The sequence below is a fragment of the Mandrillus leucophaeus genome, unplaced genomic scaffold (genome assembly GCF_000951045.1).
Source record: "Mandrillus leucophaeus isolate KB7577 unplaced genomic scaffold, Mleu.le_1.0 Scaffold166, whole genome shotgun sequence".
In the NCBI taxonomy this organism is placed as follows: domain Eukaryota; kingdom Metazoa; phylum Chordata; class Mammalia; order Primates; family Cercopithecidae; genus Mandrillus; species Mandrillus leucophaeus.
Window position 1 is genome coordinate 3,393,584 of NW_012101654.1, and position 14,073 is coordinate 3,407,656.

Consider the following 14,073-nt stretch of genomic DNA (forward strand, 5'->3'; position numbering starts at 1 on the left):
CACAGAGCAGCTCTCGCTCCCTCACAGAGCAGCTCTCTCTTCCTCCCTAAGCAGTTCTCACCTCCTCCCAGAGCAACTCTCTCCCTCCACCCACCTGGAGCAACTCTGACTTCCTCAAAGAGCAGCTCTCACCTCCTTCCAGGAGCCTGCTGGTTTTGAATCCTGATGCACCTGGTCTTTTAAGATTGTGATTGTAGGCATTGCGTAGATTTTATCCCTGCAAAGACTTAAAAAGTCATTTTGAGTAGAGACAGGGTTTCACCGTGTTGACCAGGCTGGTCTTGAACTCCTGACTTTAGGTGATCTGCCCGCCTCGGCCTCCCAAAACTGCACCCGGCCCAGTTTTATAATGAAAAGTAATTTACAGGCCGGGCACAGTGGCTCATGCCTGTAATCCCAGCACAGAGCAGCTCTCACTCCCTCACAGAGCAGCTCTCTCTTCCTCCCTAAGCAGTTCTCACCTCCTCCCAGAGCAACTCTCTCCCTCCACCCACCCAGAGCAGCTCTCACTTCCTCTAAGAGCAGCTCTCACCTTCCAGGAGCCTGCTGGTTTTGAATCCTGATGCTCAATACAAGAAAAGAACATGGTAATCGGTCACACAAGCTCTTGTAGTGAGTGTTTCTTTTTTAAAAAATAAATCTGTCCTGGTGTGGTGGCTCACCCTTCTAATTCCAGCACTTTGGGAGACCGAGGTGGGAGGATCACTGGAGCCCAGGATTGCAAGACCAGCAACATGGCAAAACCGTGTCTCTACAAAAAATGCAAAAATTTTCAGGGTGTGGGAGCATACATGTAGTCTTAGCTACTGGGGAGGCTGAGGGGGGAGGATTGCTTAAGCCCAGGAGGCTGAGGCTACAGTGAGCCATGGTTGTGTCACTGCACTCCAGCCTGGATAACAGAGTGAGACCCTGTCTCAAAAAAAAAAAAAAAAAAAAAACCCACAAACCCACTAAAGTAAAACCCCACTGGTCAGCTCCTACACTGAAAACCCTTGCCAGTGACTGGTGAGTACGTTGTAAGTAGGTTAAAGGGCTGGTAGAGTGGAACTGCTGCTGGTAGCTCTTGGGGACTCAACTTTGCAATGAGATTTAGTCTAAGCCAACACAAAGAGTGATCCTTTTTCTTCCCTCCCATCAGATCTGCCCATGACTTTTTAGTAGTGTGAATACTACACAAGGGAAACCCATCTTTATTTTAAACCCTGAACTAAACATATATAGGAATGGTTCTTGTCAAAATCAGCAAGGAGCACAGGAATCACAGGAGGATGAATTGCTCAGGAAAGAAGTTGGGAGACAGCCTCCCACCCTTCAGGGCTATCTTTATCCAACGATTGATACTGGTTTATTTTTAGTTATTTCTTTTTGCATGTATTTGAGAAATTCTGTCGCACTTTGTGGAAGAAAATACATTTCTTTAGGAGAAACAGGTGCAGCTACTATGTTTGTAGTTTTTCGTTTTGTCAGTGTTTTGGTTGACTGACACGACAGTTAAGATGTCTAGAAATTAAGTCACCCTTTGTTATCTCTGGGCTCAGGTGATGAATCACCAGATAGAGCACTCAGTATTAATGAATTATAAAATATGCTAAATAAAAATGTTTCTTGAGATTTACATTGAGTAAGCCAGGTGCAGTGGCTCACACCTGTAATCTCAGCACTTTGGGAGGCTGAGGCGGTAGATCACCTTAGGTCAGGAGTTCGAGACCATCCCGGCCAACATGGGGAAACCCCATATCTACTAAAATACAAAATTAGCTGGGCATGATGGTGCACGGCTATAATCCCAGCTAGTCAGGGGGCCGAGGTAGGAGAATCGCTTGAACCCGAAGGCAGAGGTTACAGTGAGCCAAGATCACACCACTGCACTCCAGCCCAGGTGACAAGAGTGAAACTCCGTCTAAAAAAAAAATTACATTAGAAATAAAAGATGAGAGGAATGTATTCATATACACTGACTCTTGTTACGTATACCTTCTTAAAGTCAGTTTCTTGTTAATGCAATGTTAGATTTTCTTCATATATCTTCTTCAGTACCACAGCATGATGATGGCCTTGGTTTTGACACAGGGACCTTGCCTGAATGCCACCATTTAGCCAGGTGGTGAACTACAAAATTGATCTTCCTAGGGTTCCACATGGCATTGCTGCTCTACAGCCCCTGCCCTTGACATTGAATATGTCCTTGTATGTGTCAGGAGGGGTGAGATGTGCTGTTTCACATGTGTTCACCACCAGGACAAAGGCTCGCTCCTTCTGGTCAGGACTCTCTGGGCCCTCTTCTCAGCTGGACCTCAACCTTGGCCTCTAAAAACTGCACACTCCCAGCATAAATGGTTTCATCCACACCGTCTTTTTCCTTCCCACACACACACCCTGGAGGAAACACTGGCACAGTTTCTTTTTTTTTTCTTTTTTTTCCTTTTTTCTTTTCTTGTTTTTTGTTTTGAAGACAGAGTCTCACCTGTCGCCCAGGCTGGAGTGCAGTGGCGCAATCTCGGCTCACTACAAGCTCTGCCTCCCGGATTCACGTCATTCTCCTGCCTCAGCCTCCCGAGTAACTGGGACTACAGGTGCCTGACACCACACCCGGCTAATTTTTTTGTTATATTTTTTAGTAGAGACGGGGTTTCACCGTGTTGGTCTGGCTGGAACACTGGCACAGTTTCTAACAAGTCAAGACTGTGTCCTGAGGATGACTGCTCCAGCTTTCTTACGTTCCTGCCTGGGGGAGAGGCTGTCAAGAGAATCAACTGTTTGATAGGGCCCATCTCCCAGGCTTTGTGAGAGAGTAGGGGCCTAATTTTGATTAGCTCCAGTTAGTAAAGCCAGAGAGCCTAATCACATTGACATCCTCATTCCAGCTTTTCGATTATTTCTCCTTCCCTGGCTATAGCCTATGCCTCCCTCCTCCTCCCTCATTCTCCCTGCTGCAGCATTTATTATGGATTAAATATTTGTCCTTCCTGCATTAACTCAAGTCCCGTTTGGCTTGTCATTGGCACCGGTCACAAGTGCTGTTGGGTCTGCTCGCACCACTGTTCCCCAGCTGCCACTGGTAGCACAGACCAGCAAGTCCTTTCCTCTCTGCTCGTTTGTTGAGAAGTTTATCAGTAGCCATAGGAAAAAATTACTGTTTTCATCATGTTTAGAAGTATATTTCAATGTGTTTTGAAGAGTTGTAAAATTTTGAAATGGGAAGGGATTTGAAGCTGACACTTGGGAGGCAGAATGATGAACCTTACTAAGGCGCTAGGACTCAAAGTGGGATGAGCCCCACTAGCTGACCCCCAAGCCCGATTCTTTGCAAAGGAAAGGATGTTTCCCCAACAGGCTCGGACTACACACCAACAGGCCAAGCAGATTCCAACGTTTCTTGGGGTCTTCTGATCAAAGTACACATGCACCTTCCCAGGCCTCTTGGTGAGTGGCTACCCTGGGCAGTTATGCCTTACTTCACAGAGCTGATATAGGGCTATATTCCTGAAGCATGCCTTTCTTCCTCATTCAATGTATATTTAGATGTATTTTTAATAGTATATTCACATGGTATAAAATACTAAATGTTCCATAGGACATATGATGAAAGGATCCCTCCTTCTATCCCCAAGCTGACCAGAGGTAATGTGTTTTCAGTTACTTGTGTACCCTGCTGGAGATATTCCAGTTAAATGCTTGGTTTTTTTTGTTTGTTTTTTTTTTGAGATGGAGTTTTGCTCTTGTCCCCCAGGCTCCTGGAGTGCAATGGCGCGATCTCTGCTCACTGCAACCTCCACCTCCTGGGTTCAAGCAATTCTCCTGCCTCAGCCCCCCAGCCAAGTAGCTGTAGTTACAGGCGTCCCCCCCCATACCCGGCTATTTTTTTTTTTTTTTTTTTTTTTTGAGACGGAGTTTCGCTCTGTCACCAGGCTGGAGTACAGTGGCACAATCTTGGCTCACTGCAATATCTGCCTCCTGGGTTCAAGCGATTCTCCTGCCTCTGCCTCCGGAGTAGCTGGGACTATAGGCGCGTGCCACCATGCCCAGCTAATTTTTGTATTTTTAGTAGAGACGGGCTTTCACCATGTTGGTCAGGATGGTCTCGATCTCCTGACCTCATGATCCACCTGCCTTGGCCTCCCAAACTGCTGGGATTACAGACGTGAGCCACCGTGCCCAGCCAATTTTTTTATTTTTAGTAGAGACGGTGTTTCACCATGTTGGCCAGGCTGGTTTTGAACTCCTGACCTCAAATGATCTGCCCGTCTTGGCCTCCCAAAGTGCTGGGATTACAGTCATGAGCTACCATGCCTGGCCATAAATGCATTTTTGTATTGGTCCTGTAGTCAGACTATTCTCTACTCCGACAAATTGATATATGGGTGTGTCTTAAAAGGATGAATAAACTTAAAAATGGAGCCTGAAAGATTTGGAGAAGAATATTCTGGTAATGGGAATCATTTAACATTAAATTTGAGGCCTGAGGCAGAATACCTCCTTCTTTGAAAATCTTTAGACATGGGAGAGTCTCTTATCTTAATGGGTTAGTTTACAAGTGGTCTTTTCTTCAGTGAAGAGATGAGATGACTTCCAAATTATTGTTAGCCTGAAGATTCAGATTTAGGAATGATTGTAATAATCAACTTTGAAATTACATTTCATCTTAAAAAAAAAAAAACAGGAAATAGTCTGTTAATTGAGCAGTTCTGTCATTTACAACTGTCTGATTTCAGTGACTGTTTATTTAGTTGCAAAATATTCAAGTCTGGCCTTGAAGCACATCTGAAGGCCAGTATTCTGAAACCCAACAGGGAGGTCTTAAAAATTTTTTTGGCCGGGCATGGTGGCTCACACCTGTAATCCCAGCACTTTGAGGGGCTGAGGCGGGCGGATCATGAGGTCAGGAGATCGAGACCATCCTGGCTAACATGGTGAAACCCCGTCTCTACTAAAAAATACAAAAAATTAGCTGGGCGTGGTGGCGGGCACCTGTAGTCCCAGCTACTCAGGAGGCTAAGGCAGGAGAATGGCATGAACCTGGGAGGTGGAGATTGCAGTGAGCCGAGATTGCGCCACTGCACTCCAGCCTGGGCGACAGAGCGAGACTCCATCTCGAAAATTTAAAAAAAAAAAAATTTTTTTTTTTTTTTTTTACTTTAGCCACATCTCAGAACAAAAAGTGTTCCTTCCAAGGAAAAGGAGGGGCATCATGGCTGTTTTTTCATTTCTCTGTCTGCAGCTACACGTGCATGCCACCAGAGGTGCTAAGGTCACTAGGAGGGATTTGTAATCAGTTTTTTAGTGTATTCCCCCAGCCTTTAATCATAAAAGCAAGTAAGTGGGAAAAAGTCACCTCCTTCAGGAACTAGTTCCAATACTACAAATTAAACTCTGTTACAGAGTGAACATTTTTGAAAGCATGTGTTATTGAAGTTGACATTTCCTAACATGGTTTTATTCAACAATTTAGATGTGTAGGGTCCAAAGATAAAGGTACTGATGAGATACCACGGCTTCCAAAATAGAAGTCTTTTCAATGATTTTATATCGTCTCTTCTCCCCCTTTGGTTGTGGCTTGGTTTATTTTAAACTACTGATAATAATTGTGTTTATTTTTAAATAATTGCATCTAAAATAGTTTAGAATGGAGTACATTGAAATAAAGAGATTATATATGGATATCATAATTGCATTGCTGTGGGGGGGTGTGTGTGTGTGTGTGTGTGTCAGAGTCTTGCTTAGTCACCCAGGCTGGAGTGCATTGGCACAATCGTGGCTCACTGCAGCCTTGAACTCCTGGGTTCTAGTGATCCTCCCGCCTCAGTCTCCCCAGGAGCTAGGACTACAGGTGCTCACCACCATGCCCTGATACATTTTTTTGGTTTTTTGTAGAGGACAAGGTCTCACCTTGTTGACCAGGCTGGTTTCAAACTCCTGGCTTCAAGTGATCCTCCCATCTCAGCTTCGCAAAGTGCTGGGATTATAGGTGTGAGCCACGGTGCCTGGCCGTGTTGCTATTAGAAACTGCCCTGCAGTGAGTATATTCAAGGCTGCAAAGTAAACCGAACCCAGCGAGGCAGCCATTGAACTGGTATGACTTGACCTGTATGTCTCTACTGCTTATTTTGTCCTGGTATATGCATTACAGAGGGAACATAGGCCCTGCCCGTACCTGAAGCCTACAGTTTATCACAGGAAACAGCAGGAAAATATGGGACAGAAATGTACATGATTCATCCTTGAAAGTGTTTTTTGGGGATAGTTTTATGGGAGGATTTGGGAATTGGTTTATAAAGAAGAAAGGAAGGAGATTGCTCCTTCATTTTTGTAGGAAAACTTGGGCAAATATTTGGGCAAAATGTATTTATATTCATTGAGTCACTGAGTGAATGAGAACCTGGGAGTGCAGACCTGCCCTTGAGATACTTGTGGTTTACTGGCAGACAGGCACACAAAACCAGAACCAAGTTCAGAATGCTGTGGGGGCCATCATTAGAGCAAGATTAATTCTGTGTGGTGGGGCCCAGAAGCCTTTAAACATGATGTCTGAGCACTGCTGTGAACCAGCTGGTGTACTAGACATTAGAGATAAAGCACAAGCCTCAGTCCTTGCTTGACGCAGTCTGGTTGTGTGTGTGTTGCTCAGGAAAGGATGCAGTCATGCGTTTGATCTTAAGACATGTTAACACTGAGGACCTTTGGCACATCTTTGGGAGATGGCAGGAATGCAGTTACATGTGAGAGTCTGGGGCTCAGGACAAAGGCCTGTGCAGGGAGTCAGCTATGAATGGGATCCTTGAGGCTATGGGTATGATTGTGGTTTCCTAGAGAGAAAAGGACCTAGAGCCGAGCCTGGGGAGCACTAGCACAGAGAATTCTAGAAACAGGAGCACCAGCCCACTCAGAACACATTCATTGCTTGACCAACATTAAGGAGCAGAAGCAGCAGAGATTGATGCACTTGCCATATGTGTATTCATTATTATTAGGCTGTCAATCTTGTTCTTCTGAAGTCCTTTGCTCACGTAAGCTTTATCTCATTAAAAGTGATTAGGCGTGAAAAGAAGGTGTATTGGAAGAGATTTTTAAAAATCTGATTTCATATTATATCACTGTTCTTCAGTTATCTGTGACATACTTGTTCCAAAACAGAGTAATTTCTTCCGTCATTGCTTGATGACTAAACTGTCAGTGCTGCTTTTCTCATTTTTTCCAATCTTAATAGTGTTTCTGTCTTCCTGTGGGAGCTGTAGTTGGAATTAGTTAATGGTAGTGGATTTGGGGCCTGCCCTTTTTGTTCTGTTTTGCTTTAGTGTGATACTAAACTCTGATAACTTAATCAGACCTTTATTCAGGAATTACATGTATGTACTCTCATCTGTCCTTCTCTAAAATGGAAAAACGAGTATTAATTCAAAAGACATTTAATGCAGAGGCATTTCCTCCCTTTTTCAAATACTTCTTGTGTTGTACACCATGACAGGGCCTAGGGAGGTACTGTTGAGCAAAGCTGATGTGGTTCAGGTCTCTGCTTGGGCCGCTATAACAAAATACCACAGACCAAGGGGCTTAAACAACAGACATTGATTTCTCACAATTCTGGAGTCTGGCAAGCCTAAGATCAAAGTGCCAGCCAATTTGGTTCCTGGTGGAGGCTGACTCCTGGCTTGCCTTCTCCCTGGGTCCTCACATAGCCTTTCCTCAGTGCTTGGGGGTAGCAAGAGCACTTGCAAGCTCGGGTCTCTCATGCTCTTCTTATGTGGGCACTAATCCCGTCGTGGGTGCCCTACCCTCTCGACCTTATCTAAACCGAATTATCCCCCAGAGACCTCACCTCCAGATACCATCAACATAGATTGGGGAGGCAGGCTGCTCATAAACATTCAGTCCATAACAGTCCATCGCCTCAAAAGCTTATAGTGTAACTAGGGGTCAGAAATCACACAATCCCACATAAAGGGATGAGAATAGTGATAAATGTGGCGGTGGGTACAGCTCAGTTAAAGTTTTAAGAAATCATATTTCGTATTTATTGTCATTGAAAACGGCTCACCAAGCACATTAAACATCTGCCTCTTTCAGGACTTCAGCAGGCCTGTGGCCCATGCTCCAGTGTCTTGATCCCTACACCTGCGTCACGTGAAGGCTTTGTAGACATGCCGTCAGATACTAATTTTTTTTCTTGACAGCTAAAATTGCACCTTTTTCTACAATGAATTCCATGGTGTTCCTGGTAGTTATGTCTTTCCAGTAATGAATTAATTGCTGCATCTGGAGGCAAATTGTTTTAGCCTTTTTTAGTGTTCATTCATTAAAATATAGATCATATTTAAAGGAATATTTGATGAACAATTTATTCTAAAATAGCTCTGTGAATTCTGTGAACTTTCTGCAGGCAGTCTCTCAGTCATCAGTATTTATATCCTAAAATTGCTTTTTGCTTGTCACAAACTTTAATACATTCATTTAGCAATAAATATTTATTGAGTGCCTGCATTGTACACAAAGCTCTGTTAGGTGCCAGGGATATAGCTATGGACTGTCTCTGCCCCCAAGGAGCTTCACATTAAAATCTCAAGCAAAAAGAAGCAAAAAATTGAAAAAGCCTTAACCAGGTCTCCCTTTGGGTAAATTCTAGCCTTTCTAGTCAGACAGCCTTGGCTTGATCACTTAATGCCTTTGTCAGCCTACTTGGCCTCTCTGAAGTTGTTTGTGTGTTTGTAAAGTGGAGATAACTTGCATGATTGTTACAATGAGATGCTGATGGATAGACAGATCCCATTAGACACAAAAGATGTGAAGTTTTTAATGACAACCAATGCAGAAACTGCAGACATCATCACACAGGACAGAAGATAATGCAATGTGATGCACCTCGGTGGAGGTCCTGCTGCCCAGGCCCCAGGATTCCTCTCAGGATGTCCCACTGGTGGCACCACCAGTGTTATTGATTGGTTGGTGGCGACAGGGGGATGTTCAGCAGCTGTGAGGTGCCCCTTTGCCACTGTCATGGAGGGGAGCATCCGGCCTTCCTCTACCCAGATCGTTCTTTAGCTCTGGCCATGTATCTATCTGTACTACCCAGCATGTTCCTGAGTGTGTGCTCTGAGATGGGTGAAGCCAGGGAAGGTGTCTGAGGAGCAGCCCTCAGCACACTGTGGTGGCAAAAGCCCACCTGGGCCACCCCAGCAAAACTAGTACCTAACTCATGGTTTTGACAGTTAATGAGGCAGAGCTTTCAGCATAGTGTTTAGTGCAAAGTACTTAATATTTTAATACCATTACTACATCCTTAAATTAATTATAAATTAATACGTTAATACCATTATTATTCTCAGTGAAGTAAAACATTCAACATTGGAAATAAAACATTGTTTCAGGAGGATCTTCTTTTCCAAATACGGTTAGATAACATGCTTACATAACCCAATGTATTTTCTCTTGGGTCAAACATAAACCTAAACTTTTTCTTCTAAATTTGAGAAAATTATAACAACAAATCTCTGCTGCTGCTTCGTTTTCCAGAAAAGTAAATGAATATTTTCCTAACTCCTCTCCTCCAATCAAAAATACAAAGCAAAACCCCTACAAATATTATAACAGTGATTTTGCTGGTATTACTTGAAAACGTCCATGCAATATAATATACTCATTCTCCTGTTAGTCACGTTTCAGTATTAGAAGACTAAAATTCTTGCAGGAATAGCCAGCAGATGTTCTACTTAACATTTTGTGTCACTGTGCTGTTGTTACTTAACTAGCAATTTTTAGTTCTAAATATATATTATCTTCCTAAAACAAATTGAGGGAACAAGGTGTGCCAGAAACTGACCCTTGCTGCCACTTGGTCAGAGGTCCCCGTCTTGGATTGCAGGTGCTGTTTGGCACAGCTGATGGGCAGGTGATTGTCATGGATTGCCACGGCAGGATGCTGGCCCACGTCCTCCTGCACGAGTCAGACGGCGTCCTCGGCATGTCCTGGAACTACCCAATCTTCCTGGTGGAGGACAGCAGCGAGAGCGACACGGACTCAGATGACTACGCCCCTCCCCAAGGTACTCATTGGCCCTACTTTCCTTGTCACTGACCAGAAGGACAAGGAAGGGCGCTGGAGGGGAGTAGACTGATGTAGAGGAGGGACGGTGAAGGACCACAACACATGTGGCACCCGGGCTTCCTGGGAAGAGTTCTCGAGCTGAAATGCAAGATAGGGCTGGCCTCATCTAGATGTGACTGTCTCCCTGCTGTTGTCCCTTTTCTCAGAATCACTGGTCGAACTGATTACACTTAATTCACTTAGCTTTTCCTAGATATAAAGTGAGACACATGGCTCTTCCTGTGTCCCTGAGATATGGTGGGGCTTAGCTGCTTAGTGACAATAAAGAAAGCTAAAGATGAAAAATTCTGTGCTATTATTATAACTTAATATGTGATATATCCAAATCCCCAATGTTATTAAAGCCTGTGGCTTTAGGTGCATGAGAAAAGGATTTGTTCTGCCGTAATGAAGGCCAGCACCTTGGGCAGATAACTCCACATTTCTGTCTATCCTCGTTATTTCAGGCAGAAGCTTTCTTCCTCCTCAGGTCAAAAAGACCTGCTGCCTCTGTGTATACACCACTTGGTGTTGAATACTCTTGGTGGGGATAACTTCAAATTCTAGCCACCTTAACCTCTAGCAGGTCTCCAGAATCAGTGTACAGCACTGGCCTACTCTGTTGGCTCTTCACCAGCATCCCATCCTCTGTATCCATCTCTTCTAAAAAAAATTGACATACAATAATTGTACATATTCATGAGGTACATTGTGACAGTTTGATACACATAATGTATAGTGATCAGATCATTTTAATTAGCATATTCATCATCTCAAACATTTATCATTTCTTTGTGTTGGGAACATTCAATATCCTCGTTCTAGGTATTTGAAACTATATAATATGATAATATGTTATTGTTAACTATAGTCATCCTACAGTGGTATAGAACACTAGGATTTAGCCTTCCTACCTAGCTGTAACCACCTCGTTTTGGGGAGTGGGACTGGCTTCTTGATTAGAAGTGGTCACACTGCCACAGGCTTCTATCCTTAGCCTGGCAGAGCTGTGCTTACACTGCTGTGTGCCCTTCATAGTCAAAGGGTACAGTGGGTGGTTTCTAACCTTTCCTGCCACTGTGGGGTATGTCATCCTGTGAAGGGCTGTTCTGGGGGAAATTATAGAAATTTTCTCCCCCGTCAGTGTCTGCCTCCATTGGAACCTGCAGTATTCTCATGTTGTTTTCTCTTTCCTGCCACAGCACGTTATGCTCCCCAGCAGCAGACACGTGTGTGTACACACACACTCATTCATTCATTCATTTTAGGAGAAGGCATTCACATGTGAAAAACAGTTGTGATTAATGGTAGTGTTTTGGGACCAGTGGCTTGGGGGCTGTTTATGGGTGTTCCTAGCACTCATAAAGCAGTTTAGGAGTTAACCATCCCCTTTCCTAATAGGATATCAGCCTTGAGAGAAGTATTTGTCATATTTCTACAGCCTCATAATAGTAAAGTCAGTGTCTTCATCATATGGACTCAGGATACTCTTAGAACTCCTCTTTAGTGGGTCAACTCCAGATTTACTTACCTCCGTTTTATTATTGAAAAAAAAAAAAAAAAAACAAGGGGCCAGGCACAGTGGCTCACACCTGTAATCCCAGCACTTTGGGAGGCCAAGGCGGGTGGATCATGAGGTCAGGAGATCAAGACCATCCTGGCTAACACACTGAAACCCCGTCTCTACTAAAAATACAATACAAAACAAAACAAAACAAAAATTAGCCGGGTGTGGTGGTGGGCGCCTGTAATCCCAGCTACTCAGGAGGCTGAGGCAGGAGAATGGCATGAACCCAGGAAGTAGACCCTGCAGTGAGAGCCAAGATCACACCACTGCACTCCAGCCTGGGCAACAGAGTGAGACTCCGTCTCAAAAAAAAAAAAAGAAAAAAACACAAGATCCAGAGACCAAGTTTATAAAGCAAGTCCAGAGTAAGTCCAAGAACAGAATTCAGTCCCTGGTTGCTCCTCCAGGCAGTTGCCCTTCTCAGAAGCTCAGAAGCAGAGGGGCAGTTTAGAGGATGACAGGTGACAGGTGTTCGCCTTTCACATGCAGCAAGCTGCTTCTTAGTGGCCTAGGGAATTTGAGGGCAGAGGTCGGTATAGTGCAGTGTCATGATGTAAAGCAAAGCAATAGCTGGGCTTCCTCTGCAGACAGATGGCAGGCCGGCCCGCCTCGATGGCTGCTAAGATGAGCCCAGTGTGGGGTGAAGCCTACAGGAGCCTTCTGAAAACCTTAATCTATCTAGGCATCTAGGAAGGGCTTACTTTTGCTTTTTCAAACACCCTGTGAAAGACCAAGTCCATGGTCCATCATGGCCCCTTCTGTAATGTCTGCGTGAGGCTCCAGCGCAGGGTTTTCCTTACGCCGGCTGTGCTCCGCAGGTGCAGCAAGCCTCTATGAGCCACATTTAGCCCAGCCTTCTCTCCAAATATGGGCGGGCCACTGTGGCTGCTTATTTTCTGTAACATTCAACGAAAGAGGAGTTAGTCTTGAAAAGCAACTTTTTTCTCTTTTAGACCATAATTAAGAAAATGTTTTTATCCCTCCTCCTACCATCCCTGGACGTTGTATGACATTAAAATAATTTATGTCTATATAATATCATTAGAACCATGTAACACATTAACATCAAGGTAATAAACTTTCACACATATTCTCACCACTCACCAATTGCCCCTAGGGCTGTGTCTCTAGTGTCCTGCTTCTTACTCACGAATTCTCTGTTAGTGCCCACTGATGGCCCTTGTGTAGTTCCTGAATGATGTTGAATGCTTCATTTAGGTAGCATCCCAATCCAGAGCAGGATCTGCATTATCAGACAATTTGTAAGGCACCATGCAAGATTGCAGCTTTGGGAACCTGGATTTGGGTGGTGTGCTTCCCTCCTTTTCACCTGGCACTTGTGTTCCTGCAGATGGTCCAGCAGCGTATCCCATCCCAGTGCAGAACATCAAGCCTCTGCTCACCGTCAGCTTCACCTCGGGAGACATCAGCTTAATGAACAACTACGATGACTTGTCTCCCACAGTCATCCGCTCAGGGCTGAAAGGTACAGAATGCTGCACACACCCCAAGCCTGCAGACCAGGCCTGCGTGTGTTTGCTTCAAGGCCGGTCTTGTACACCCTGTGCTTACTGATTCCTGTCCTCTGTGGTGACCCCTTCTGGGCTTCATGGAGTCTGTTAACTAAAGCCGCTCCCTCTTCGCTCCTTTGCTTATGTGACAAGTCCATACCTAGTCTTATCTCAAAGGGAGATTCCTGACATTCAGTCTTCGTCTTAACCTGCTCTTTTCCTCACTATGACAAGAATGATCCTCTCTCAGGTGTACAGGTGTGTTTGTATCTGACTTAAGCGTGTCTGCACAATAAACGGACTGCAGCACCTGCCATCCCTGAGGGAGCAGATGGTGCACAAACCATCATTTACACAGAAGCCCCTGTGATTTTAAGAACCTGGCAGGCTTATTAAGGAGCTGATCATTGTGCGATAAAGTTACCTTGAAAGACTTGTGGAGGTTCTGCAATTACTAGACTGAGACACTGATGTGAAGGGCAGCAGTCAAGTGCTGATACCTTCCTGATAGATATTATGAGTGTTGTTATCTCAAAAGAAAATCAGTGGGCATAGGCATTTGGAGTGTTGTAAATTTTGCAATTCGAGGCTACTGCTGATGTTGTTGACTCCATTGATGTGAGTTCTATGGAAAAACAATCTGTCTCTTCAGGGTTGAATGGTACAATGTAAAAAGGTTTTAAAATTCAATACCTGGCTGCCTCTGACCCTTGATGTTTAAGGGACCTCCTGTAATCTGAATGAGGATATAGGAGACAAGGCAGGAACTTTGGTATAACTCGCTACTGTCATTCAAAACTGGCCATCAGTCTAGGGAGTCATTACCGTGTGCTGCTGCTGCTGCTTGCCTGAATTATTCAGCAATCACAGGGATGTAAAGTCTAGGCAGGGCACAGTGGCTCACGCCTGTAATCCCAGCA

The 14,073-nt window shown here is 44.4% G+C and overlaps 1 protein-coding gene across 1 annotated transcript in view; it reads left to right on the forward strand.

Moving 5' to 3' along the window:
* Positions 1–14,073, forward strand: part of TULP4 (tubby like protein 4) — a 259,230-nt gene that overhangs the window by 182,042 nt on the left and 63,115 nt on the right. The window contains exons 5-6 of the mRNA XM_011976427.1: positions 9,854–10,034; positions 12,994–13,128. Coding sequence (XP_011831817.1) covers positions 9,854–10,034; positions 12,994–13,128 — 316 coding nt within the window. The remainder of the gene's footprint in view (positions 1–9,853; positions 10,035–12,993; positions 13,129–14,073) is intronic.